The sequence below is a fragment of the Schistocerca americana genome, chromosome 1 (genome assembly GCF_021461395.2).
Source record: "Schistocerca americana isolate TAMUIC-IGC-003095 chromosome 1, iqSchAmer2.1, whole genome shotgun sequence".
Lineage (NCBI taxonomy): Eukaryota > Metazoa > Arthropoda > Insecta > Orthoptera > Acrididae > Schistocerca > Schistocerca americana.
The window spans coordinates 171,666,973-171,694,964 of record NC_060119.1 but is presented as its reverse complement, the minus strand read 5'-3'; the positions used below and the strand labels follow the sequence as shown (position 1 = coordinate 171,694,964).

The 27,992-nt window shown below is 39.8% G+C and overlaps 1 protein-coding gene across 2 annotated transcripts in view; it reads left to right on the top strand.

Moving 5' to 3' along the window:
• LOC124621082 overlaps positions 1–27,657 on the top strand; it is a 99,399-nt gene extending 71,742 nt beyond the window's left edge. For both annotated transcript variants that reach the window (XM_047147115.1, XM_047147116.1), the window contains exons 6-7: positions 19,828–20,062; positions 26,489–27,657. In XM_047147115.1, coding sequence (XP_047003071.1) covers positions 19,828–20,062; positions 26,489–26,667 — 414 coding nt within the window. In that variant the 3' untranslated portion in view covers positions 26,668–27,657. The remainder of the gene's footprint in view (positions 1–19,827; positions 20,063–26,488) is intronic.
• Positions 27,658–27,992: the final 335 nt, after the last annotated feature.

Genomic DNA, 27,992 nt, shown 5'->3' with positions numbered 1-27,992 from the left:
CCACAGTTGTTAGATTGGTTTCTGCTGCTACGATGGCAGGTTATGAAGATTTAAGTGAGTTTGAATGTGCTGTTATAGTTGGAGCACGAGCAGTGGGACACAGCATCTCCGAGGTAACAATGATATCAGGAATCCGGTAAAACATCAAATCCCTTAAATCGCTGTGGCTGGAAAAAGATCCTGGAAGAACGGGACCAATGACAACTGAAGAGAATCGTTCAGTTTGACAGAAGAGCAACTGTTCCACAAATTTCTGCGGATTTCAGTGCTGGGCCATCAACAAGTGTCAGTGTGGAAGCCGTTCAACGAAACATCATCAATATGGGCTTTTGGAGCCAAAGGCCCAGTTGTGTACCATTGATGACCACAGGACACAAAGCTTTACACCTTGCCTGGGCCCATCAACACTGACGTTGGACTGTTGGTGGCTGGAAACATGTCATTTCAAATTGTATTAAGTGAATGCACGTGTACAAGTATGGAGACAACCTCATGAATCCATGCACCCTGCATGTCAGCAGGGGACTGTTCAAGCTTGTATATGGGACCCCTGATATGCCTAGGTATGACTCTGACAGGTGACACACATGTAAGCATCCTGTCTGATCACCTGCGTCCGTTCTTGTCCATTGTGCATACTGACGGGGGTTGGGGTTGTTTGGGAGAAGAGACCAAACAGCGAGGTCATCGGTCTCATCAGATTAGGGAAGGATGCAGAAGGAAGTCGGCTGTGCCCTTTCAAAGGGACTATCCCGGCATTTGCCTGGAGCGATTTAGGGAAATCACGGAAAACCTAAATCAGGATCGCCGGACGCGGGATTGTACCGTCGTCGTCCTGAGTGCGAGTCCAGCGTGCTAACCACTGTGCCACCTCGCTCGGTGCATACTGATGGACTTGGGCAATTCCAACAGGTCAATGCGACACCCTACACCTCCAGAATTACTACAAAGTGCCTCCAGGAACACTCTTCTGTGTTTAAAACTTGCGCTGCCCACCAAACTCCCCAGACGTGAATATTATGGAGCATATCTGGGATGCCTTGCAATGTGCTGTTCAGAAGAGATCTCCAGCCCCTCATACTCTTACGAATTTATGGACAGCCCTGCAGGATTCATGATGTCAGTTCCCTCCAGCACTACTTCAGACATTAGTTGAGTCCATGCCATGTCGTGTTGTGGTACTTCTGTGCGCTCGTGGGGGCCCTACACAATATTAGGCACATGTACCAGTTTCTTTGGCTCTTCGCTGTTTACGTCATTGTTGCAGCACGTATGTTTCTTTCCTTTGATGACTTAAAGACAACTACCTAGTGCCTGGAGACAGCAGCCATGTGTGTGTGTATGGGTTGTTATTGTGTGAATGTGTGAGGAAGAACGATGAGGAAGGACTTCTGAGGAAGGACGTTGCCCGAAAGCCTAAGTATTTCTGCTATTATTTTTTTTCCATTGTGCCTGTGTGTGACTCAGAGCCTCTTCTCCTTGGTGAGTAGCAATATGTTCTTTTCATGTTGTTGTTGTTCCATCCTGGACTTCCCATTGTTTTATTAAAATATATTGTTTTTGTACATAGGAATATCTGTCCAATTTGTGAAAACGGTACACTATTCTGTTCAACTGGAACAATTGCACCTGCCATTTGAACTACGGTGAGGTGGCTTGTCTGCCTCAATTACAGAGATGCTTAGAGGAAAAAAGAAGCATATTAAAAGCTCAGATGACAAGCCAGTATTAGACTGAAGGGTGGAAGGAATATGTAGAAAGAAATGAACTTTAAAGACAGTATTACAGAAAGGAAAGAGGAATTAGATAAAGATGAGATGAGAGAGATTGTACTGCAAGAAGATGTCAGCAGAAAACTGTAAAACCAAAGTTAAGAGACAGTGCTTGCAGTAGACAACATTCCCTCAGAATTCTTAAATCCGAGAAAACATATAATGACAAAACTGTTCTATCTGATGTGCAAGATATGTAGGACAGGCAAAGTATCTTCAGATTTCAAAAAGACTTCCGAAGAAGTCTGGTGCTGACAATGTGACATTTGCGTGCTTTATTTCTTCATTGTTAGTCCTCAGTGTTGATGTACTGCATTGTTATACTGCCTGAAAAATGGAGGGTGGAAATTCGTCACTGAATACAGTAAATGATGTAGCCAACAGTTGCACTATTGTGTTTCTAGGTTCCTTACTTTCACTGTTCACAATCCCCAGATATTACACAATTATATGGCCAGTTCACTATTGGTAAATGCTGATAAGCCTCATTAATAGGTTGCAGGCAACATTAGCATATTGCCATAATAGTTTCCTGTTGAACACACGTGAGCAGTAAAAACCTAACCACACAGTTCACAGTTCTTGCAAAGTAATACGGTACGTGTGATACATAAATTAAACAGACGCTGTCATTAAATTGTTCTAACTCACGATTTACTTGTGTTACATTTATTCCACTGTTAAGTTGATGCATTGTTGTTAATTTAACCAATACATAATTCCCATCTGAAAATCAATTGGTGACTGACTGTCTCAGGACCAAATATCAGTCCTTTATATATCCTCACAATAACAGCCACTGAAATTATACGTTGTTCGATGTTTAATTTACAGAAATTACAATTAAAACATAATTCATTCAATTAACTGAATACATCAAAAAATTTCTTCTTTATAATAATTCCTTCCACCACAAAGAGTAGGCCAAATTATTTGTTTAAATAATGAAATTAACAGATGTAGTTATACAAACAATACTTTTGACATACCTGGTAACTATTTTGGAATTAATTAAGGGCTGGCTTTGCTAATATGTTTTCAAATAGAGCCAAATAAATACTTTAAGAAACCTAGTAGCTCTTCCAAATGTTTGTAGTTAGTACATAATTTATATTTGTTTATAAGTCAACAATAGAATCTAAGTCGCTAAACAATTACTGATTTCACCTTATAACAAAAGTATTAACTAGGAATGGTCAAAATAACTTAGGAAATTAATCACATACACAAAACTAAGCACAAAATTAGACGTGGTGCTATATTCCTTAAGACGGAGGGCTAACCTTTCTCTTTTGTGGCAATGCAGATTATACTCATACTGTTAATGGTAATTAGGCAAAAAATAAGAATAAAATGAATTTATGGAGGCAGATGGCAAAACAAGAGAGGAAGTAAAGAGATTCCAGCTTGATTCATCACAATAGGTGCGACTGTTGCCAAATTATCAGTTTAATAAATCGTGATAGCAAAATACTGGAATGAATTATTTGTGGAAGAATGGAAAAACTGGTAGGAGCTTATCTGCTGTAGATCAGTTTTGGTTCCAGAGAAATACAGTAGAGTCCCATTAATCCGAACGAATTGGGACCGAACCTTGTTCGGATTAGCTGGAATTACGGTTTATAGAATGAAGTATACCAAGCAGGTAAGTAGGTACACTATGGTAACAAATGGGAACAAGTGTGGGAACAATGGTTCACTCTCACTCATTCCCTGCTCTTGTTGTTGTGCATTGTTGAGACCTTTGTAGTGTCTGAGGTCAGTGCACTGCCAGTTGGCTCACAAAGTGCTTGGTTATGTTGGTTCTTGTATTGTATTCGTTCAGGTGTAGTGGTGTGCGTTTTTTGTCATGAGCAAACAGAAACATACAATGTTAACTCTCTAAGAAAAACTGAATGCTTTGAAGCAGATAGACAGTGGTGAGAATGTATCTAAACTGGTAACAGAAAAGGGTGTTGGTAAAGCAAGCATTTGTGATTGGAAGATAACCAGTTGAAGCTTGAACAGTTCTGTACCACGCCTTTGGGAAAAACACTCGAAATTCGGCAGATTTTGAAACAGTCCTAGTACGATAAAGTGCATGAAGCTCTTTTCCTTTGGTTTATGCAGGAAAGAGAAAGGGGAACTCCTTTGAGTTGAGCACTGGCTAGGAGAAGGCTGTTTACCTGAACAAATTAATGCATTGTGATGAGTCTTTTAGTGCGAATATGGGTTGGTTGGACAGATTCAAAAAACGTCATGGAATCTGTCAGCTAACAATTACTAGAGAGAAGCTTTCTTCTGAAGTGTGATGCAGTGAAGAAATACTTGGGTGAGTTTGAAAAAAATGATAAGAGAGGGAAAGTATTCTCCCCAACAAATTTATAATGCTGACGAGACTGGTCTTAATTTTAGGGCATTGCCAACAAAACCCTGACATCAGAAGCAGAAGACCATGCTCCTGGTTTTAAAATGTGCAGAGATTGTGTGACTTCATTAGCGTGCAGCAACACTGCCGGTAATCACAAGCTGCCTTTAATGCTGATCGGAAAATCTGCTAGGCCCAGAGCTTTTAAAAACTGCAACATGAAGTCCCTGCCCGTATATTATCACAACCAGAAAAAAACATGGATAGATGGTAAGCTGTTTAAAGAATGGTTTCACGGCCAGTTTGTTCCCTCTGTTTGATGGTTTTCTAAGGAAAACCATTTGTCTCCCCATGCAGTCCTTTTGATTGATAAAGCGCCATCTCACCCCAGCACTGAGGATTTATGTGGTGGAGAAATTACGGCAAAGTTTTTGCCGGTGAATGTTACACCACTTCTACAGCGGATGGACTAGGACGTACTGCAAACATTAAAACTGATTTACAGAAAGCAATTTTTAAAATACTGATCCAAGATGAAACCTGGTAGTCAAGGAAAGGCAGGATTCGGTTATGATTGTGGACAGGGCCATAATCACTTACTATTGGTTGCCTTTTACAGTTACGTACAATTTATTTGAAACCAATAATTTCAAACTCAACAATAAACAAAAATACCACAAGTTATCAATGAAGCAATTAACAACTGTAAATAATTGTGGTTTCAGTGAGTTACAATTTAGCAACTCACCATTAAATACAGATACAGCAGATAATGTTTTAAAAGCGAGCCACTGTGATATGGGCAGAAAGCCTTTCACGCCAGGAATGGCAATAAATTAAGAATTGTTTAAAACTCGCTGAACTTACAAATTACAGGTATTAAAATATTAAAGGCAAGTCGTCAGAAACACAGCAGAAAGCATCAGAGGCCAGGAATGGTAGGAAATAAGATTTTAAAGGCTTACTGCGTAAATACAAATACCAAATTAGAATTTTAAGTAAAGTGACCACAATCACGGCTGAAGGCCTTACACGCAAAGAATGGCAATAAATTCAGATGCCAGGAATGGGAGTAAATAAGATTTTAAGACTTACTGCTAAAGTACAAATACCAATTAGAATTTTAAGGCAAATGACCACAATCATGGTGGAAGGGCTTACTACACCAGGGACGGTAATAATATAAAAAAAATTTAGAAACCTCCTGTAAAACATCAAATACAATAGCAAAGGGCAGAAATACAATAGCAAACAGGTGAAATAAGATGATGGTAAACTTCGTGACCCAACCCCTATCACCCACTGAACACTACACTGCTAGGTTTATACCAGAAGGCGACCAGAACTATTAACTAGACATATGTAACCATTAATGTAGGCATTACAAAGTATTGTAATAAATAATACGGTAATAAAACACAAGGACCAGTACATAAGTCCCTTAAAGGGTACAGAGGCAGATTATAGCCACAGAAAGCGTGGACTGAAGGAGCATTACACTGAACTACTGGCCATCAGACCTCCTTTTAGAACACACGTCTTACAAGAACGAAGGGGTCACAGACGGTGCTCCAGGAATCGACCTCTGAGAATGTCCAGCTGACATCCGATAAACCGAATGCAACAATGGAACAATACGCCAACGTTGGAACCGGTGGTCTGCACTACGTCCCCAGAATACTGTGTTTAGAGTGCCCAGAACGAGAAAGGAATCACTACCACCAGAGTAGAAGAATCACCAACGGGCCTGCAATCAAGAAAGCTGTCAAAACTACATTCCTTACCGCACAGCAGCGACAAGGGGAGGAATGATACACTGCTATTACATACACTAACCCCCAGGGCAGGCAACTGGGGCATTAGTGGCCAGCAGGCAAGAAAAATTACCGTTAGCTGACCTTAACAAATTGTAACAAGTTGATCGCTGTAAATAGTAGTAGGAAGTCGAGGGAAGCTAATCAGATGTGCCTTCCTCAAGCACTCCACTCATTGCTCTTCGCCTCGGCGCCACTACGAGCAGCAACACGAATCCAAGTCACTGGAGAATCACAAGATATCACAATTGTGGAGGTTTGTCTATTAGAATCAAAATGCACTCATCTTAAAGCTTGCTGGATCTGGTTTACAACGAGGTTGTGCACCCTTGTGACCACAGCGCTTCCATCTGACAGTCCATGCGTGCCGCCAACGGTCCTAGCGCGTTCTGGCAATTGCCTCCTCCAGAGTCCCCAACCAAACTGGCCCACTCACATGATCCTGAAGGACGACGACATGGCCCCAAAGATAGGGCAACAGTTACTATATATCGATAACTGCCGCTGCTGCCACTAGCGGACAGGCAACGCTTGCGAAACTGAGTGGTGTCAGTCAACATGAGAAGAAGACAAACAACCACAACCATGCCAACTAAACGATACCGTCTTGCCTCCAGTAGAGGGCGGACACCTACAAACAGCACCAACACGAGCTGCAGCACGGCTCAACCTCACCCTCTCAAGGACAAACCCGGGAACAAAACCAACTAGCGGCCTAACAAAACGTAATTTGATTAAGGTGGACCCGGTATTGCTTACAGGTATGATTGTCCTTAACCAGAAGATTAACTGGGCCTAACATCCACATAATCGTACACGGACTTACCAAGGTTGCCAACGCGCACCTCCTCCCTAGGAATATTACTGACATACACCTGATCTCCAGGCTTACCCCTGAAGGCTCATTGATTACGGTTATAATGACCAGCTTGTCTGTTGTGGGCCCTGAGAATATTTCGCCTCGCATGATTCCAGTTTTCTTTGACGACCTGAGGGCGATCTCCGCAAGAATTACATCTTGAATCCCCCATAAGTTTGAAAGGGGGCAATTAACAGGGTAAGCAGTCATCAAGAAAACCAGAGCAGCCTTTAAAAGCCTCATGGCTGGTGGTATTGAAGGCAAAGCTAAGCCAAGGCAGACTAGAATCCCACTTAGTGGGAGACTTCTGATGAAAGATAATCAGTGCGGGTTTAAGGTTACAATTAACCCTTTCCACGAAGGACCCCTGCGGATAATATGTAGTGGTAATTACATGCTTAACACCACTTTAAAAACAGATGGCCTGGAAGGGAGCTGAAAGAGATGCCGGTGCATTATCACTAAAGATTTGCTTAGGAGATCCAAAAACACTAAATACTTTAGTTAATTGTGCAATGGTGTTGGCAGCAGTCACATTACGAATCGGAAGAAACAAAGTAAACCTCAAAATCGCGTCAATAATAACTAATACATACCAATGGCCTCCTTTGGTGCAAGGTAAGGTCCCCTCAGAACTAAGGAACCCATGTTGAAGAGCGTTTTTCAGTTTGGCCACACGGCACAACTGACACCGAGAAACCATTTCTCTAATGTCTAGGTCAATAGATGGCCAAGTCAGATGCTCCTTAATCTTCTGCAAGGTCTTATAGGTTCCTAAATGCCCGCCAATCAATGAGTTGTGAAAATAATGGAAAACAGAGCATTCTAGGGTGCCTGGTAGACAGATTGTAATCTCCTGGCTACGTCCCACCCTTTTACACAAAATGCCTTTCCTGGTAACGTATTCATCCAAACGCTCCCCTGCCGAAATCCATTTCTTAACGGATCCCCAAGTGGGGTCTTGGTACTGGTGGTTGGCAATGTCACTAAACAAATGAGGAATACCGCCTAACATGATACAGCTAAGGTTGCCTTCCCAAGCTTCTTGGGCGCCCTGACTAGATGGTTGTTCAGTAAACATATGGCTGAGCACGTCCGCGAGCATATTGTCAGTGCCTCGAATGTGCTTAACCTCGAACTGAAACGCCGAAATGTGTACTGCCCACCTCGCGTTACGGCCGGTTTTACGCGGCCTCGCTAGCGCCCAGCTTAAGGCTTGATTGTCAGTCTCTAGCTGAAATACTCTTTGTTCAAGATAAATCCGGTATTTATCCAGCACGAACAAGACGGCCAATGCCTCACATTCGTAAACAGAATATTTAAGCTCGGCGCTGGTTAATTGACGAGATGCATTTGCTAATGGCTACTATTGACCCACGAACTCCAGGAGGAGGACTGCCAAAATTCCCAAATTAGATGCGTCGGTTTTGACAAAAATTTCTTATTAAAATCAGGCACTCCAAGAATCCGAGGATCAGCTATAGCCACCTTAATGTGCTCATACATGGCCTCTTTAGTAGGTCCCCACTCAAAACTCACCCCTTTTCAGCGCAGTTCATTTAAAGGGGTCACCAGCTGAGAAAAATTAGGGACAAAACGCCTAAAATAATTTGCCATCCCTACGAACTTCGCAATCCCTCGCTTATCAGTGGGTGGCAGATGGGCTCTCAAGGCCTTAGTCCACTCCTGATCAATGCAAATACTCTCTCCTGATACGAGGTGACCTAAGAAGGATACCTGCTGCCTGGCTAATGTCACCTTATTGGGTTTAACAGTCAAACCAGCCCTCTGCAACCTAGCACAAACTTGCTGGATATGTTCCAAATGCTCTTGAAATGAACGACTATAAATTACCAAATCATCCAGGTAATTGTAAACACAGACTAATTTCAAGTCTCCAAGAATATTATCCAGCAAACGAGTAAGGACGGCTGCGCCAGTAGCCAAACCAAAGGGGACCCTATTCAACAGATTCCAATCAGTACAAAATGCTGTAACGTGTTTACACTCTTTGGTTAAGGGAACCTGATAATAGGCTTGATTCAGGTCGAGCACAGTAAACCAATTAGCCCTGGCAAACAAAGTAAAAGAGTTACGAAGATCAGTTAAAGGAATCAATTCGAGGAGAACCTTCTTATTTTGGTGACGGTAGCCAGCAACAGGCCGAAAGTCTCACCCTTGATCCTTAGGGACGAAGAATATAGGGGAGGCATAAGCGGATGTAGAAGGCCTAATAACTCCCTGGTGAAGCATTTTGGAGATCTTTTCCCTTAGTAACTTCATCTTAGGCGGTGAGAGACGCTATGGGGACTGCCTCGCGGGAATATGGTCAGGCAGACGAATATGGTAGTCAAGAACATTAGTAACCCCAGTCTATCACAGAGAAGCTGTGGGAACCTCTCCAACAAACCCGCTAGTTCAGAGGCCTGCTGGGAAGAAAGATGGGTGAGATCAAACTCACTAACCTTAGCATGAACAGCCAGGATTCCTGCATCTCGATGCACCTTACGTTTAGTACACTCACAGAACCCAAATTTCTGACCAGAAGTGAACATAAAGAAAAAGGTGTACCCCGAATAATCCAAGACAAGACCAGTTTTACTGATAAAATCACATCCCAAAATCAAATCAACCAGCAGCTCCTTAACCAAGGCCAAAGACAAGGGCCACAAGAAATCCCCAACTGAGATACTCCCTCGACTCAACCATGCAGAGGCAACACGTGCCCGTTGGCAACCTGACATCTCTGCACCAAAGAAAGGACCAGCCTAAGTCTCGCAAGATGACCAAATTTAAGAAACCATCCCAAACTCAACAATGAAAAGGAGCTACCAGAATCGAAGAGGGCACAAGTAGGTTCGCCACCTACTCGAGAACAAATATAAGGCAGTGGGGGTGATGATCAAGCAGTGACATGGGTACACCAGGCTCGACCCCGGGGTCACTTCCCAGCCGGGTGTTATTTATTGACTCTGGGTGTCCGCGGCTGAATGCAAGTGTGAACTGATTGCCCTGTTCGACCACACTGGAAACAACGCTGCGATTCCCCTTTAGCAGACTCAGCTGATGTTGGTAATCCGGAGTTCCCCTCAGTGACGCCCATGGGCTGAACTTTAACTTCACGGTGTTTATCATCCGAGAGCGGCAACGCGAATATCGCTACAGCGGTGGCACAAAGTTCTTCCCAAGTGGAGGGACGACTACGAAAAACAAAATGTGACTTATCCGCTGCTCGCGTTCCCCTCAGGACAACTACAACTAACTCCCATCCTGGCAAGTCGACTAATAAGACCAAACAGGCCATCTTAACTCTTTCCACATATTGATGCAACACCTCCCTATCTTGCTGCATCGGCCAAATATAGCGACACTTGAGCTGTTTACGAACTCCCATGGTCAATCTTTTGCTGATCACAAGCTCCCTCAACTGCTGCAGTGAAAACCTTCTGCCATGGCCCTGGATACCAGGGTCCTCAATTCGCCTCTAGTTAAAGGATACAATAGAGACGAAATTACCTGATGAGAAACATCAAATGCATCAGCGTCTTGCTCAGAATGAACCAACAACCACAACAACCTTTCAGTTTGCTCGAGTCGATCTATAGTTAATTCTGTGATGTCTCGAAACAGATGCACCAGGGGATTAGGCAATGTAGCAAATGCCCCGCCTAACCCATAGGAGGACATAAGGGCATTATTCCCAGGCTCACTAGCACACCTCCCGGAAGATAACAAATACTGCTCCCCTGTCCTCTTCCCATCAAGCTCTAAACACGTGACCTTAAACTGCAGTTCGTTAACCAAGAACCTCAATTCAGCGGTTGATTTGTTATCACGATCCACTAATTTTAATGCCCTTAAGTCAGATATCCAGTGGGCTAAATTTATCAACTGTGCCCGCACCCTGTCTGACTTACTGCCACGAGGTAGAGTGCCCTCTAAAAAGCCAATGTTGTCCTCAAGACTCCTAACAGCTTTAAACAAAAACCCAATGGCTGTCTTTGTCTCACCCTCAACATCCAGTGTGACAACCGGCTGAAGAACGGTAGCACGCAAGCAGGCTGTTAACTCTGGAATACTACCCTCAATAGGCTGGCATCTTACCGCCAGCTAGTGAGTGAGGTGGACCTTCCTCAATACGCCGATCCCAGGGTACTGCCTTACCGCCATTACAGAGTTGATCACCTAAAACAGAACACAATACCAAAGGCAGAAATTGTACAACACTAACAGACTTTAACAAATCAAGCCAACAGTAACTGACATTGTGATATTACAGTCATAACCACACTATGCTGCCAGTTGAAATCTAGTAGTCGAGGGAAGGCAGGATTCAGTTACGATTGTGGACGGGGCAGTAATCAGTTACTGTTGGTTGCCTTTTACAGTGACACACAATTTATTTTAAACCAGTAATTCCAGACTCAACAATAAATAAAAATAACATACGTTATCAGTGAAGGAATAAACAACTGTGAATAATTGTGGTTTCAGTGAGTTACAATTTAGCAACTCACCATTAAATACAGATTCAGCAGATAATGTTTTAAAAGCAAGCCACTGTGATATGGGCAGAAGGCCTTACACGCCAGGAATGGCAATAAATTAAGAATTGTTTACGCTGCAACTTACAAATTACAGGTATTGAAATATTAAAGTCAAGTCGTCATAAACACAGCAGAAGGCATCAGACGCCAAGAATGGTAGGAAATAAGGTTTTAAAGGCTTACTGCGTAAATACAAATACCAAATTAGAATTTTAAGTAAAGTGACCACAATCACGGCTGCAGGCCTTACACGCAAAGAATGGCAATAAATTAAAAAGCCAGGAATGGCAGTAAATAAGATTTTAAGGTTTACTGCAAAAATACAAATACCAATTAGAATTTTAAGGCAAATGACCACAATCACAGTGGAAGGGCTTACACGCCAGGAACGGCAATAATATAAAAAATTTGGAAACCTGCTGTAGAACAGAAAATACAACAGCAAAGGGGTGAAATACAATAGCAAACAGGTGAAATAAGATGATGGTAAACTTTGTAACCCAACCCTTAACATCCACTGAACACTACACTGCTAGGTTTATACCAGAAGGTGACCAGAACTATTAACTAGACATATGTAACCTTTAATGTAGGCATTACAAGGTATTATAAAAAATAATACAGTAATAAAACACAAGGACCAGTACATAAGTCCCTTAAAGGGTACGGAGGCAGATTATATGCACAGAAGGCGTGGATTGAACTACTGGCCATCAGACCTCCTTTTAGAAAACACGTCTTACAAGAACCAAGGGGCCACAGACGATGCTCCAGGAATCGACCTCTGAGAAGGTCCAGCAAGTAACACTTAAGCGAACGATGAGAAATGCAGCCAAGAGTTGCATTCACTTCACAAGATGGTAACTCAGACTAGAAGTAGTCTTACGAATGACTAATGATAATCTTGCTGAAGCTACCTGACATCTGATAAATCGAATGCAACGATGGAACAATACACCAAAGCTGGAACCGGTGGTCTGCACTACATCCTCAGAATACTGTGTTTAGAGCGCCCAGAACGAGAAAGGAATCACTAACACCAGAGTAGTAGAATCACCAACCGGCCTGCAATCAAGAAAGTTGTCAAAACTACACGCCTTACCGGATGGCAGAGGCAAGGCAAGGAAACATATACTGCTGTTACATACACTAACCCCCAGGGCAGGTAACTGGGGCATTAGTGGCCACCAGGCAAGAAAAATTACCGTTGGCTGAACTTAACAAATTGAAACAAGTTGATCGCAGTAAATAGTAATAGGAAGTCGAGGAAAGCTAATCAGATGTCCCTTCTCCAAGCACTCCACTCACTGCTCTTCACCTCGGCGACACTACGAGCAGCAACACGAACCCAAGTCACTGGAGAATCACAATATATCACAATGGTGGAGGTTTGTCTACTTGGATTGAAATGCACTCATCTTAAAGCTTGGTGCATCTGGTTTACGATGAAGTCGTGCACCCTTGTGACCACAGCCCTTTCATCTGGCAGTCTATGCATGCCACTGGCGGTCCCAGCGTGTTCTGGCACTGTGTGGACCTGGTTCCCCGAGTCCCCAACCAAACTGGCCCACTCACATGATCCGGCAAAATGACGACGTTGCCCCAAACTATGCCAACTAAACGATATCATCTGGCCCCCAACAGAGGGTGGAAACCTACAAACAGCACCAACCCGAGCTGCAGCATGGCTCACAAGATGATGGCATTCCTTTAGTGGAAAAAACAAAAAAAAAAAACAATGTGAAGGATGTTGTTTATTGGGCCACTGAGGCTTGGCAGAATATTTCAGAAAATACTCCGAGAAAATTGTGGAGAAAATGGTAGACATCTCTTGAATTTCAGAACAACCTAGTTGAAAATGAGGAGGAAAATCTACTACAAATGTACAAACAATCCCTGGATGTGTAGAAGACTAGAAGGAGATGTAGATGAGTGGATGGCAATGGATGGGGTATGTGTGGAGAACCTTACTGATGCTGATTTAGTTGTTGCTGTGACTCAAGTCCAGGAAGAAGTGGACTGCTGTGACGGAAGTGACAATGAGCCTGAAGGCTACAAAGGAGAGCTGGTGCCACAGAGTGACGCAGCAGAAGCCCTTGACCTCGCACTGTGTTATTTGGAGCAACAGCCCACTGTTACACGTGCTGATTTGATGTTTATGAGACGGTGACACAACTATGCGTCACATAACAGACTGTCTTCATTGTGCCAAAAAGCAATGACTTGAGTTTTTGTCATCTAAAAAGTAGGGATAAAATGTCCACTGTATTTTAGTAAGTTTGACAGCTTTTCTTTCATTGTTATGCACTGTTTAAACCCAATGTTTTTTGCCAATTTTTCAAATACCCGTTTACTGTACTGTGTAAATTAAAATAGTGTGTATGTACAGCAATTTACCACACAGTTTTCCATTCTTAGATTAACATTTTTCATTTTCGGATTACCGGGGTTCGGATTAGTGGGACTCTGCTGTATAAGAACACACTAGGCAATACTGACCCTGAAACTTACGATAGAAGGTAAGGCAAATCTGTGTTTATAACATTTATAGATTTAAAGGCAGCTTTTGGTAATGATGACTGAATGTATTCTGTGAAATTTTTTAGGTAGCAGGATAAAATACAGGAAGTGTAAGATTATTTACAACTTGTACAGAAGCTAAACTGCAGTATGTGACATGAATGGGAACCAGTAGTTGAGAAGGCAGTGATATAGGGCTGTAGCATATCCAGGATGTTATTTAATCTGTACATTGAGCAGGTGATAAATGGACACGAGGAGAAATTTGGAAAGGCAATTAAAGTTCTGGTGAAGAAATAAAAACTGTGGTTTGCCAGTGACGTAATTGATTTTTAAGACTAGTCATAGTTTTGGAACTTGTTTAAATGACACAAGGACTGTGCTTGGTGGAAGGGAGGGGGGAGGGGGGGGGGGGGGAGAATTTCCAGTGTTGACAAATTTTATATATCCAGTTCAGATGAGCTGAGATCTGTTTTGTACAGACATCCATCACAGCTATGTCCATGTTAAAACAGAGAAAACAAATTGCTAGATGTGTATGGAAATAAGCCCTAATCTCATTTTGCTGCCCCCTCTGTTTCTCCATCTTCTCCTCCCCCTCTATTTGTCCATCTACTTGTCTTCCCCCATCTCCTCCTCCTCCTCCCCCTCCCCCTCCCCCTCCCCCTCCCCCTCCCCCTCCCCCTCCCCCTCCCCCTCCCCCTCCTCCCCTCCCCTACCCTCCCTCTCTCACTGTGCATCGCTTCCCCCCTCCCAATCTCTCTCCATCTTCTCCTCATCCCTCTCTCTGTCCATCTCCTCATCCCTCCCTCTCTGTCTGTTTTCTCTGCCTCCTCCACTCTGCACATCTCCTCTTTCCCTCTCTCTCTCTGTCCTTGAGCATTGTTTATTGTTACTGCAAATGAAACGTCAAGTAAATCGGTTGGGATCATTAATATAAGGGGTACAGGAGAGACTTCTCCAGCTGCTGGACCTGTGAGGGTAGTAGCTTCAGTGACAGTATTTCTCATCTGTGAATAAGTAAGATTGTAAAGTTCCAAATGATTCAGATTCCAAAGTAGTATTCTAATTGTAAGTCAGTAAGCCATAAACACAGACAGCATTCTTCTTTCCTCTTAAAATTGCCTGCGATGAAGAAAACAGAGCAGCACATTGTTGTATATACAACCATTGTTTAAAATTACATACAGGGTGGTCCATTGATAGTGACCGGGCCAAATATCTCATGAAGTAAGCATCAAACGAAAAAAAAAACTACAAAGAATGAAACTCGTCTAGCTTGAATAGGGCAACCAGATGGTGCTATGGTTCACCCGCTAGATGGCGCTGCCATAGGTCAAACTGATATCAACTGCATTTGTTTAAATAGGAACCCCCATTTTTTATTACATATTCATGTAGTATGTAAAGAAATATGAATGTTTTAGTTGGACCACTTTTTTCGCTTTGTGATAGATGGCGCTGTAATAGTCACAAACATATAGCCCACAATTTTAGATGAACAGTTAGTAACAGGTAGGTTTTTTAAATTAAAACACAGAACGTAGGTACGTTTGAACATTTTATTTCGGTTGTTCCAAAATATTTTTGATTTTAATAGTTGTCTACACAGCAAACAAAATTATAGGGAACATCACCAATACGCAACACTATGGTCCACAATTGAGGTTGAACGAATGACCAACAGTTTTCCTGTCATTGTGATGGTAATGGTAATAACAACAGATTACACAGTTATTAAACTGATAAGGATGTAAAATGTGTGACAATTCACATGATGAAGGAAGGCCATTTTTTAAAACGTCTTATGCTACATGTCTTAATAGCAAATCTTGTCATAAGGAGCTTCAATCATATGCAACATTGTGAATCACAACAGAGGTGAATACAACGTAAGGCACTTTTTATGTCTTAGTGCCAGTATAGGTAACAACAACAGATTCAATTTATTAAAATGAAAATGTACAAAATGTATGACAATGTAAGTAATATAAAGAGACGCTATAAAAGAAAAAAATAATAAAAACTGCAGCTAGGTCTGTGGCTAGATGCTTACCAAGTGCACGCACAAAGGTGCAGAACTTAGATTCTTGGAATTTTATCATAATCTTATACTTTCAATTTACCATTGCCCATCACCCTCTTACAGAAATATATGTATTTATAACTGACTTTGTACCATAATGTCATATGGTTGTCATTCCTACTCTTATGGGAAAAACCTTACATAATTGAGCTTTATACAATTTATAGTAATTGAATTTTACACAATTCATAGAATGCATTGGTGAGATTTAGTCATAGTTGTCGTCTGCATGTAGGTGGTGGCATTACCTGAAGTCTAACTTCATATTGGTTGAAGGTGGAAGCCATTGTAACTTGTCTTCCTCAGACAAGGCAATAATAATAATAATAATATTCATGCATCTCAATATTGTATGTGCAGTACTTATTTTGGATTGAATAGGTGTGAGTATGCTGATACTTCAGCTATTGGTAAATATTGAACTGTAATTCATTCTATAATTACATTGCTAATGCACTTATTTATATCTCTGAACTTCCATAGGCATCTAAAACTTCTAAGTACATAATATATACTACTAGCAATTAGCACTCGTAAAGATTGAATCAGTTAACATCTATGGTCACATTGATCACATTGAATTCTTGATAGGTCAGGGGTGCACTACACAAGGAAGCAGCTACACAGGGAGAAGAGTACTTGTGGAGTGCACACGGGGTTTTTACTGTAAGTGGTAGGTTCAGGTTCACTGATGAACACTTGCCAGACAACTGGCATATAGGAAAGTCAGACTGCATTCTAAGTAAAGGCACATTCTGTCAAAATTTTATCAGTATACTGTCAAAGTATTGGTAACAAAATTTCTGAATTTACTGCCCTCCAGGAAAGTTGATGCACTCAAATTCTTCTCAGGACCGAGAGTTGGCTGAAACCCAAAGTAGAAAGTTCTGAGATACTTAGCGATGCATGGAGCATATGTTGAAAAGATACTGGGTGATCAAAAAGTCAGTATAAATTTGAAAACTTAATAAACCACAGAATAATGGAGATAGAGACGTAAAAATTGACACACATGCTTGGAAAGACATGGGGTTTTATTAGAACCGAAAAAAAAAATAAAAATAAAAACAAAGTTCACAAAATGTCCGACAGATGCGCGTCATTTGGTGATGATTGTGTGCTCAGCCACGACTTCGTCATGCTTGGCCTCCCAGGTCCCCAGACCTCAGTCTGTGCGATTATTGGCTTTGGGGCTACCTGAAGTCGCAAGTGTATCGTGATCGACCGACATCTCTAGGGATGCTGAAAGACAACATCCGACGCCAATGCTTCACCATAACTCCGGACATGCTTCACAGTGCTGTTCACAACATTATTCCTCGACTACAGCTATTGTTGAGGAGTGATGGTGGACATATTGAGCATTTCCTGTAAAGAACATCATCTCTGCTTTGTCTTACTTTGTTATGCTAATTATTGCTATTCTGATCAGATGATGGTGCCATCTGTTGGACATTTTTTGAACTTTTGTATTTTTTTTATTCTAATAAAACCCCATGTCATTCCAAGCATGTGTGTCAATTTGTACCTCTCCATCTACATTATCCCGCGATTTATTCAGTTTTCAAATTTATACTGACTTTTTGATCACCCTGTACTTTAGGCACCATAGTAGGGAGTGTGTTCATTGCAATTGACTAAAACATTCTGTCTACTAAGTTCAAATTGAGGGAAGTTATACGGTTGCGTATAACAGGTGTAGGTGAAATCGAGTTAATTGTTGGATGTTTTGAGCAGCCAGCCAATTCTGCTATGATGGTTTTAGAGCCATTGACGACATTAATCTACCAAGTATAAACTGGAACATGTATGGATTCATTGCAGGGGTACAAACAGTCTTTCAAAGATCATTTGAACACTTTTCCAAAAGCTGTTTTGAGCTGCTAGTTCAACTGTAGCTACAAACAGGCCTGACTTAATCAACGGCATCAGTATGGAGGCAGGGATTGGTGACCAGGATGTCACTGTAGCGAGATTGATTACTAAAGTTAATAAATCAATCAAGAAGGCTAGGAGAGTATTTCTGCTTGAAAGATCAGATAGAGCACTGTTAGCACCAACATAGACAACGAGTTGACACCATTTGTTTCCATTACAATGGACACAGAGGAATTATGGGCAAAAGTTAAACTGATTGAAAATTATGCTCAGGAAAAGTATGTACCAAGTAAGTGGATTAAGAATAGAAAAGACCCACCATGGTTTAACAACATAATTTAAAAAATGCTGAGGAAGCAAAGGCTGTTGCACTCTTGGTTCAAAAGAGAATGCAAAAATGACAGCTGACAAAAGTTAATAGAAATTCATGCATCTGTAAAAAGATCAATGCGAGAAGCTTACAACTAACTGCCACTGTCATACCTTAGGAAAGACCTTGCTAAGAACCCAAACAAATTCTGGTCCTATTTAAAATCACTGTGTGTGTATAAGGCTTCTACCCAGTTACTTATTGACCAGTCTGGTGTGGCAGTAGAAGATAGCAAAAATAAAGCCAAATTTTTAAATTACACATCTAAGATAAGTTCATGCAAGAGAATCGTACATACATACTGTCATTTGACTATTGCACAGGCTCCTATATGGAGAACATAGTAATAAACATACCTGGTGTACAGAAACAACTGAAAAAATTAAAGCAAGTAAGTCGGCAGGTCTAGATGGAATCCCAGTTCACTTTTACAAACAGTACTCTACAGCATTAGTTCCATACTTAACTTGCATTTCTTGTGAATTTCTCACTCAGGGCAAAGTCCGAAGGGACTGGAAAAAGGCGCAGGTGACTTCCGTATATAAGAAGGGTAAAGAAACAGACCTGCAAAATTACAGACCAATATATTTAACATTGGTTTGCTGCAGAAACCTTGAACAAATTCTCAGTTCGAATATAAAAAATTTCCTCGAGACCAACAATCTTCTCTCCACGGATCAGAAAGGTTGTAGAAATCATCACTTGTATGAATCTTAGCTTGCCCTTTCCTCATATGAGATTTTGTGAACCATGGATGAAGGGCAACAGGCGGAGCCAATTTTCCTAGATTTCCATGAAGCATTTGAAATGTTGCCACACTGCTGACTATTAACGAAGGTACAAGCATTTGGAATAGGTTCCTAGGAATGTGAGTGGCTCGAAAACATCTTAAGTAACAGGACCCAATATGTTGCTCTCAATGGCAAGTGTTCATCAGAGACAAGGATATCATCAGGAGTGATTCAGGGAAGTGTGATAGGACCGGTCTTATTTTCTATAAAAAGCAGCAGTCTGCAACTTTCTTCTGCTGATGCTCTGGCATATTACAACGTGGCGTTTTCAAGTGACGGTAGGAGGATACAAGTTCATTGTTTTGTAAGCTGTTGTATTTTGCTGATGTGAGGAAAAATTGGTTTCATATCTTTGATCTGAAGACGGATAGATCGTTAGCCAAAAGTAGTAATCAATCCAAATAAAGAAGATTTTATGTGCGATCTTGACTTCATGGATTTCAGTTCCTAAAAAAGGCTAATTATTTTGCCTGCTAGCTGTTGACTGCGCCTGTTTACTTAGCTACAGAGCAAGCGTAGTAAATGTTTCGATACAATGATAGTAACAGTGTGTCCTCCAATACCCTTAGTATATGAATTAGAAAACAGCAAATTCTGTTTATAACATAAGGAAATAAATATGTTTGTTAGGTACTTATAAATGTTTCAACTCTTTAACTGTGGTTTAAAATCTTTGGACTGTGGTGGTAGTTTCTCCCACTACACTTTGGGCAAGAAGCTGTAATGTATGACACAGATGTTTTTACTAACCATATTGTGATCGACTTTTGAGCTATCAGGTGTAAATTATTCATGCCTTGACTGTTTTGCAAATAGTTTATCCCTTTTTTTTTTCTTGTATAGGTTGTTAAAAAGCTAAAGCCAGAAATAATTTTCTCGGCTCATGATCACAAATCATTGCATACAACTATGCATATATTGAGGCCAGGTGATGACACTGTTATACAAGCTCTGCTTCCAAGTAGTGGTCCGGTTTGGAAATTTTTTCTCCAGACGGAAATAGTACAAGAAATAATGGTGCCTACATGTTCATACAGAATGGGAGTGCAGGATGTAGGCTATGGTGCTGCCTTGTTTGGTAAGTGTGCTAATGCATGTTTCTGCCAGCAGCTGTTGTTTATTCTACCATTATTTTGTAGGTCTGTTTTAATGATAACAAGAATATTTGATAGACTCTTATTCCTGATAGTGCATGGAATATATCTGGAAGATGGTGTGCAGTGTTGTCTTGGCTAGACATTTGTTAGTGCATAGATGAAACCTACTATAAATTATTTTGCTCTCATATTCTGTAGATCAAAATGATTGGGGTTGAAAGGATCATTCTACCTCATAATTTAGTGTGATAATAATCCACAACATGTATGTTTAGTAAAATTCTTCTTTGACTTCAACTTTGATTACAATTTCCACTTTTCATTTTGTACCACAATAGTCCTAGATATGTGTAGGAATGCCTTAATATGAACACAAAGTTGATCCCTACTGTAGTCATTCTAAAGTCTGTGCTTATTCACATTTTAAAGACATTTCGACTTAATAAATCATAACAATTGAAAGCCATATAGACTGAAAATTGACTGTGACTATTTCAAAAATATGAAAACGTTTTTGAAAGACCACCACCACTCACAAATTTTTGTTGACTTACTAAATTATTTAATAAAGCAACATGTTTTGATGTAAATTGTTAAGTAAGTCAACAAAAGTTGCTGACTGATAGCAATCTCTGAAAAATCTGTTCAGATCATAGCAAAAAATAAATAAATAATTAAATAAATAAAAATAAAAATGATTGACTACTAAAGTGTAATTAGAATATGAGTATATCGATGCATCTAAAGTAGTGTCTTCTGCTTTAATTTTTCTATTTCATGGTATGTAACTTAGAAATAGTGCATGAATTTGGTCCTTCGAGGCAATGCAGAGTTCACCATTCTGTTCATCCTTATCTTCTGTGCCTAAAACTATTTTACCCAAAGAAGATCAGACACACTATTTCTATTTCGGAGACAATATGCATGTATTATAGGTTTGAAGCACACAGTATAGGTAGCTCTAGTAACCTTTAGACTGAAACAATAATAGTATACAAGTCAAATGTAACTGCAGAAATGAATGCCAACTTTTTTTATTAGCATTTATTTTCAAAGTGAAGTTCCCATGAGCTACAGTTTTGTACAAAGAAATTACTGTCAGGCATGAAAAATATTATTTGGAAGTTGTAAAACTATAAGGAGACAGAATTGTCTGCAGTACCTTTTTTCAGGAGATCGAGTTCCATGTACTGTCAAGTGACACACTTAAAAGTAGGGAAAGCTGCATCTAAGTTTGGAAAAGAAGTTCCTCCCTCAGCTGGAAAAGAGTGATAGGTTGGGGGAGCTTAAAAAGGAGGGAAAGATGGAGGAAGAGGCATTAGAGAGAGTAGGAGGTCAAAGGTATTAGATGGTAAAGTAGTGTGCCAGCTTCAATCTGGAGATGATAGGACAGAGTGAGAAGTAAACACAGATTAAAATGAACATAAATGAGAAGTGCGACAATGTACTAGAAAGAAAGCAGAAAAGAAAATAGGGAAAAACCAAAATGAGAGAGATGGAAAGATGAAGATGAAAAGTAACAAAGTTATAGCAATAATAATGAAATTCAGTCATTGAAAAATTGAGTGAGAGGTAACTGCGTACTGAGAGAGGATGAAATAATTCATTTCTGAACAATACTTGCTGTACGGTGTTCAACCAGTTACCTTAAGGCTAAAATCAAGAAGTAGCTTCCTCTGAGCAACTGAGGGTTATGAGCACTAAGCTCAGTTTAAAGTGGAGATAATGTAAACTTTAAAAGTCCGTAATTGGATAAACTATCAAAAGAACTAGCCCCAAACCATCTCAAAAACTGGGAAGTCAGGAAGTCTCTTAACAGATTGCAGACAGGAAATCCATAGTAAAGCTCTTACAATGATACACATTTGTGTGTGCAGCCATGGAGTTCCGTATCCACAACTGCTAATACCATTCTCTTGTCTACATCTCTTCTAAAGTAGCCTAAATAATCTGTTTTTTACATATCTCATGGCCTATTTGTTCATTGTAAATGTTGTAAGTACTGTAAATTTACATATTTGTTTTGTTTCCCTAATTTTTATTTCCTGTTTGAGAAAATTCTTAATTTGTTGCATCTGATATGAATTAAAGAAATGGAAAAACTACCATTGACAAAAATGGTGGAAGGGAAGATTGTTAATGGAGATTAAGGCCAGAAGGGTGGCTAGGTGTGAGGATATGATGGAGATGCATTGTGTGTTACACATAACTTTAAATATAATTAATCAAATCCATTATTAATCTACAGTAAATGTGCATTGCAAAGACATTGATAAATAATTCTTATCAGGTCATTACATTACACTGCCCGGCAAATTTCAAAGGTTGAGGTAGCATGTGACATTATTGCAGTGATTATAAAATAGAATCAAATTTACAAATAACTTGGAAGTACGATATCAACTAGCATCTCGCTTGGATGCATGTACTGCTTGTGTTGAAAAGGGTGTCATAAAGCTGTTGTGTGCTCCCCTGAGGTGAGTTGGCTGCAACTGTTGTAACGAGCCATTGATATCCTGGATGCTGTCTCTGGGCGGAGTTGACACCTGAACTGGTCCCACAAGTATTCTATGGGGGCAGATATGAGGATATTGCTTGCTATGAGAGCACCTCTACATCACATAGACAGTTCGTAGAGGTACTTGCGGTGAGTGGTCAAGCATTGTCGTGTTGAAAAAGGGCACCACAATATGTTGTATATGAGGTAACAGTGCTGTCAAAATCCCCTCAGCCACTACCAGCCATGACCTGAAGTCATACCCAGTGACTCCTCACACAATGATACCAGAAGCAGCACCTCGGTGCTTCTTCAAATCATTGGAATGTACTTCTTCAAAACTGGAAGAAGGGAACCTCTCCAGAGGTCAGTGCCATATTCAACAACAGTGGCCATTTGGGGTTGTGCAGTTCCGCAATTCGTGCTGAACCCAATGCGATACCATTCATCAGCACTACATGCTTCCCCATCACGACACCAATCGAAACACAGCTGTTTTAAAGGCAGACTATGGAGGGGACAGTAATTGACTAATAAGGTTGCTGTTAGTCTCCGACCAATGATGTGGGATAACACAGAAAATTGCAGGGATTTTATTACTTGTTCTTGTGTGGCAGGTGCAGAAGTGAAATGGTTAAGTTTTTCTTGGTGCACAGTATGGTGATCCTCCTCTATGGTGCTCAGATGGGGCTAACCAGAACCCTACTGGTAGAGTTGGTTGATTAGTCATCATCCATGCTGGTGCATTGAACACAAGCTTCTTTCCATAGGACACACTTGTTTTTCGTGGTGGTAAATGTTCCAGCCAATCGGATAATCATTCAGAAATGAATGGAGAAGCTTTTAAAAATTGCTTTATTTGAATGTTGTCTACACTGGAAGAAGGCTCAGTTATTGTTGGTAGCTATCATTCCATTCAAATAGAAAAGCTGCCATGTTCAAGTTGGTGCAAAGCAGACATAACGGAGTAATTTGATGGAAAGAATCATTCATTTTCACTCAGTGAAATGAAGGCAAAAGGCATATGAGTTAGATCAGTAGGCAAATGAAATAAGACACAAAGTAAATATGTGTGCCTGTCACAATATCACTGCGAAGCAGCTAACAAACTTACTCAACATGACAGGGTGAGATGCATAAAATGGTTGGAAGCATTGCAAGAAACTGATTTTTTGAGCCAGGGCCTAGAGAGAAAGTATAGTGGAACATATGATAATACAACTGATTGAAACAAGTGACATTTAACTTGAAGACATGGAACTAGAAAATACTCTAGTTTAGGCAAATGAAAGCTATTTAAAGAGCTTATTGGATTTAAATTTTTGTCTATATTTATTTTAGTTAGGGTCGATGCATTGTGAATGGATTTTTTTCCCTAGATGTACACTGATAGAAGAAAAATAATAATTGCAACACCAAAAAATAATTAGTGTAGAGTAATGAAATTTTGGGAATACAATTGTCTAAGTAACACGTTTAAGTGATTAACTTTCCAAGATCTCAGGTTCAAGCAAGTGCAAGATAATCTATGGTAAATATGAAATGCTTGTACTTTCATATCCGGTGTAACCACCAGAATGTTAAATGCAAGCATGCAAACGTGTGTGCATCGTGTTGTACAGGTGCCAGGTGTCAGTTTGTAGCATGGAGTTCCATGCCTTTTGCACTTGGTCAGTCAATACAGGGGCGAGTAATGCTGATTGTGGATATCAATGGAGTTGTCGTCTGATGAAGTCCCATATTTGCTCGATTGGACACAGATCTGGTGATCAAGCGGGCCAAGCCAACATGCAGACACTCTACAGAGCATATTGGGGTACAACAGCAGCATGTGGGCAGGCGTTATCCTACTGGGAAACATCCTCTGGAATTCTGTTCACAGATTAACATACAAATTGGCAGTCAGGGCGTGTGAGATATATTTCCAGGTGTAGGTCCATTGTGTCTAGCACACAGACAGGTTGGTTGCAGGCCCTCAACTGACCTCCTCCTAACCAACACATGGCCAACACTAAGGCAGAAACAGCTTTCAGCAGCGAACACAACAGACCTACATCCTACACTCCAATGAGCTCTCACATGGCACCACTTAAGTCACAAATGGCAGTTATGTGTGTGGTCAGTGGAATGCATACTACAGGGCACCTGGCTTGGAGTTGTCCTTGAAGTAACTCATTTGTAACAGTTCATTGTGTCACTGCAGTGCAAACTGCTGCTCAAGTTGCTGCTGTGTATGCAGCACAAAGCCCCAGAGCCATATACTGAACACGATGGTCTTCCCACTCGGTAGTGCCATGTGGCTGTCTGGACACATTCCCCTGACCACTGCTGCCAGCAGCCATGTATAGTGGCTACATTCCTGCCAAGTCTTTCTGCAGTATTGCGGAAGGAACATCCAGCTTCTCTTAGCCCTATTACACAACATCGTTCAAACTCAATCAGATGTTGACAACAGTGTCATTGTCACCTTAAAGGCATTCTTAACTAATATCAACTCACCACATCCAGTCTCAAAGATAACTGATGCCGATGACTGTTACAGAGTGTATTTAAAGCAAACCTGATTTGCATCCTCATAGTGGCATTACTAATGCCACTCTTATGCGACTGACGCTAAATTTGAATAGACATCATCTTTTGATGTAGAAACATGCCTACCTACTTTCGTCTATGTCACACAGTTCCTTCTTGGCATTGCAATTTTATATTAATTTTCCCCCTGTCAGTACATGATAAATGTGTTACAAATGGTAGAAATTAGTTTACTCACCAGTAATTGCCATTTAAAATGAGATTTCCAGTCCTGCATTTATGAACAATGGCAGTATTTGCCAAAGACCTGTATTGAATATGTTAATATTTGCATTTGCATTACTGTGTTGTCCTTTGCCTTATCCTTTTGAAATTTGCCTCTGTGCTTTTTTTTTCCTCGATTGAGTGCTCGTTTTTATTGGAAAATCTTTGTGTACTTTACAAAGCCTGACAGGGTGCTTACTGCTTAATGTCAAGAGTCTGCGCAGTTAGAAACCCTGGAAATAAAACATCAAATGTGGCTAAGAAGTAGATTAAAGATGCTGTCTGAGATTCTAAAAATAAATTCAACGCTTTTGAAGTAACTTTCTTGCTGAAAGTTTTCTCTTCTTTAACACGAAGATAAGTGAGTTAGTGATGACAATTTAACCAACATATTCAGAAACTGTCAAGAAAGCTCTTCGTATTCTATTTTTTTACATCATGTTCTGTTACGTTTGGTATGTCTTGATAACTACTGAAGGTAAAATAAAAACCTTCAGAATGCCTCTTAATTTTTTTAGCTTCATTTTATGAGACATTATGATGTTTTGGCCTGGCTGAAGTAAAAAAGTAATGTTCTCATAACATTTGTAATCAAAGCAATTTCTTTTTTATATTGTAATAACAAAATAAGCAGTTTATAAGTACATCATTACACATTATTAGAAGTGAAGTTGAAATTGTTACAGACTTGCAACACTGTACGAAGGTGGAATGAACCCTCCACCTGCCTATTTTCATGCCAGCCACATTAAACTAGATTGTGGAAATTTTCATTTTACCATACAGAATGCTTATAATAAGGGAGCATACATTATAAGTTTCCCTTCTCTCTGATATGCATGAGATACATTTGCCTTTTTTATTTCATATTCAGTAAATCATGAATAGTTTAGTGGTATTAGTAATTTCTTGTGTAATCTGTCAGAGTTAAATTGATATATGAGCTTCATTTTTTTGTATTTCATGGGTGTTGATATTCAGCTGTATTACCTACACAGTGACAGAAAAATTTGTTTTGTAACTTATATTAGCTGTAATTGTAGTGCATATTAATATAACTTTTTTAAATGTGTTTACTATAATTTCTATATTAGATTCTTTTTTTCATTTGCAGATCTCACAGATAATACTGTTCTTTACACCGTGCTTTGGCTACCATATCGTTTTTATCACATCATATCTTACGTACTGCTGCTGTTATTAATAATTTTCAATCTCTCATTATCTCTGGTTGCTAAGACATATAGAAGAATATCAAATGGATTTAAGTCTTGCCGATTTTCACATGTTTAGAGAAGATTATAAATTTATTTTCTTTACATGCACCATGATATAGCATGAGTTCTTTTAAACTGCACCAGTTTTGTAAGAACCGGGTAGCAATATTATCGTAACATCATTTTTATGTTGAAAATGCCCATATGATTACTATTTGTAAATGCATTCTGGTCATTTGAAGGTATCATGTTTTTGTGACATCCTTCAGTTTCAGTATTTTTCTCTTTTTTAACAATGTATTGTTACTGTACAGATTTTATAAAGCATTCTGCCTGCATGAGCTATCTACTCCAGTATTAATACTACTCCTCCATGCCCCATTTGCAAGATTACATTGGATACACTGTATAATTTCTAAGTCTCTGTTTAAAATTTCTGTGTTTTCATGTATTTGTGTCATGTAAGAATACAGGGTTCAATAAGATTTTTAATGAGCACAATTCAGAACACCTACAGTTAGAATATTTCTTTTTCTTTCACTCTTTTTCTATTTTTCTGCAGTCGTGCAAGAACCAAACAAATCAGTGCATTAAACAGTAGATTAACTAAATGAGAAAAAAACATAAAATAAAAAATAAAGGAAATACTGTCAGATTATATAATTTGTTCATTTGAGGGAACTATATTTCCTTTGAGTTATATACTGCAATTCACCAACTGCTATTAATAAAGTAATGACTAAGTACAAAGTGAAAATTGTAGGTTATGTACAAAGTTAATCCTATAATTTTTTTTCTGATCAGTTCCTAATTTTCACGACTTGGCTGTTTCCATGTCGTAATGTGGTGAATTTATATTGTATAGTATCAATGAAATGACATATCCAGTATTAATGTAAGAGTTTTATAAATATTACGAATAATCTATTGAAAATGTATGTACACTAATTTTGATTTTAGGTTGACATATGTCACTGCAGGCGAAAGATTGCCCACATTGTACTTATACTTTACTCATCAACAGTTGAGTATTCTAAATGTGAAATAACATTTGGTTCATTATTAATTTGGCTTATCAATTTTTCTCTACTTGCCTTGTTTCACAACAGCAAAGCTATCCAGTTTTAAAGTATGTGGAATCCTGCCAAGGCTGCTTAAGGCCTTTCAGATATTTGATTTGATAAATGTATTTTGAAAGCATGACTTGACTGTAGTGCAGCAGCAACTAATAGTTGTAGTTTGGTTATTATTGTATTCCAGAACATTTTTTTGAGTAGGGCTTGTAAAAATTCTTGCCCTCACTGCATTTTATTTTCAGAGCTTTCCCTAATAAATTCCAACATGTAGATATTGACCGGACACCAATTTGATCCTTGTGATTCTCAATGCCTTGTTTCTGTA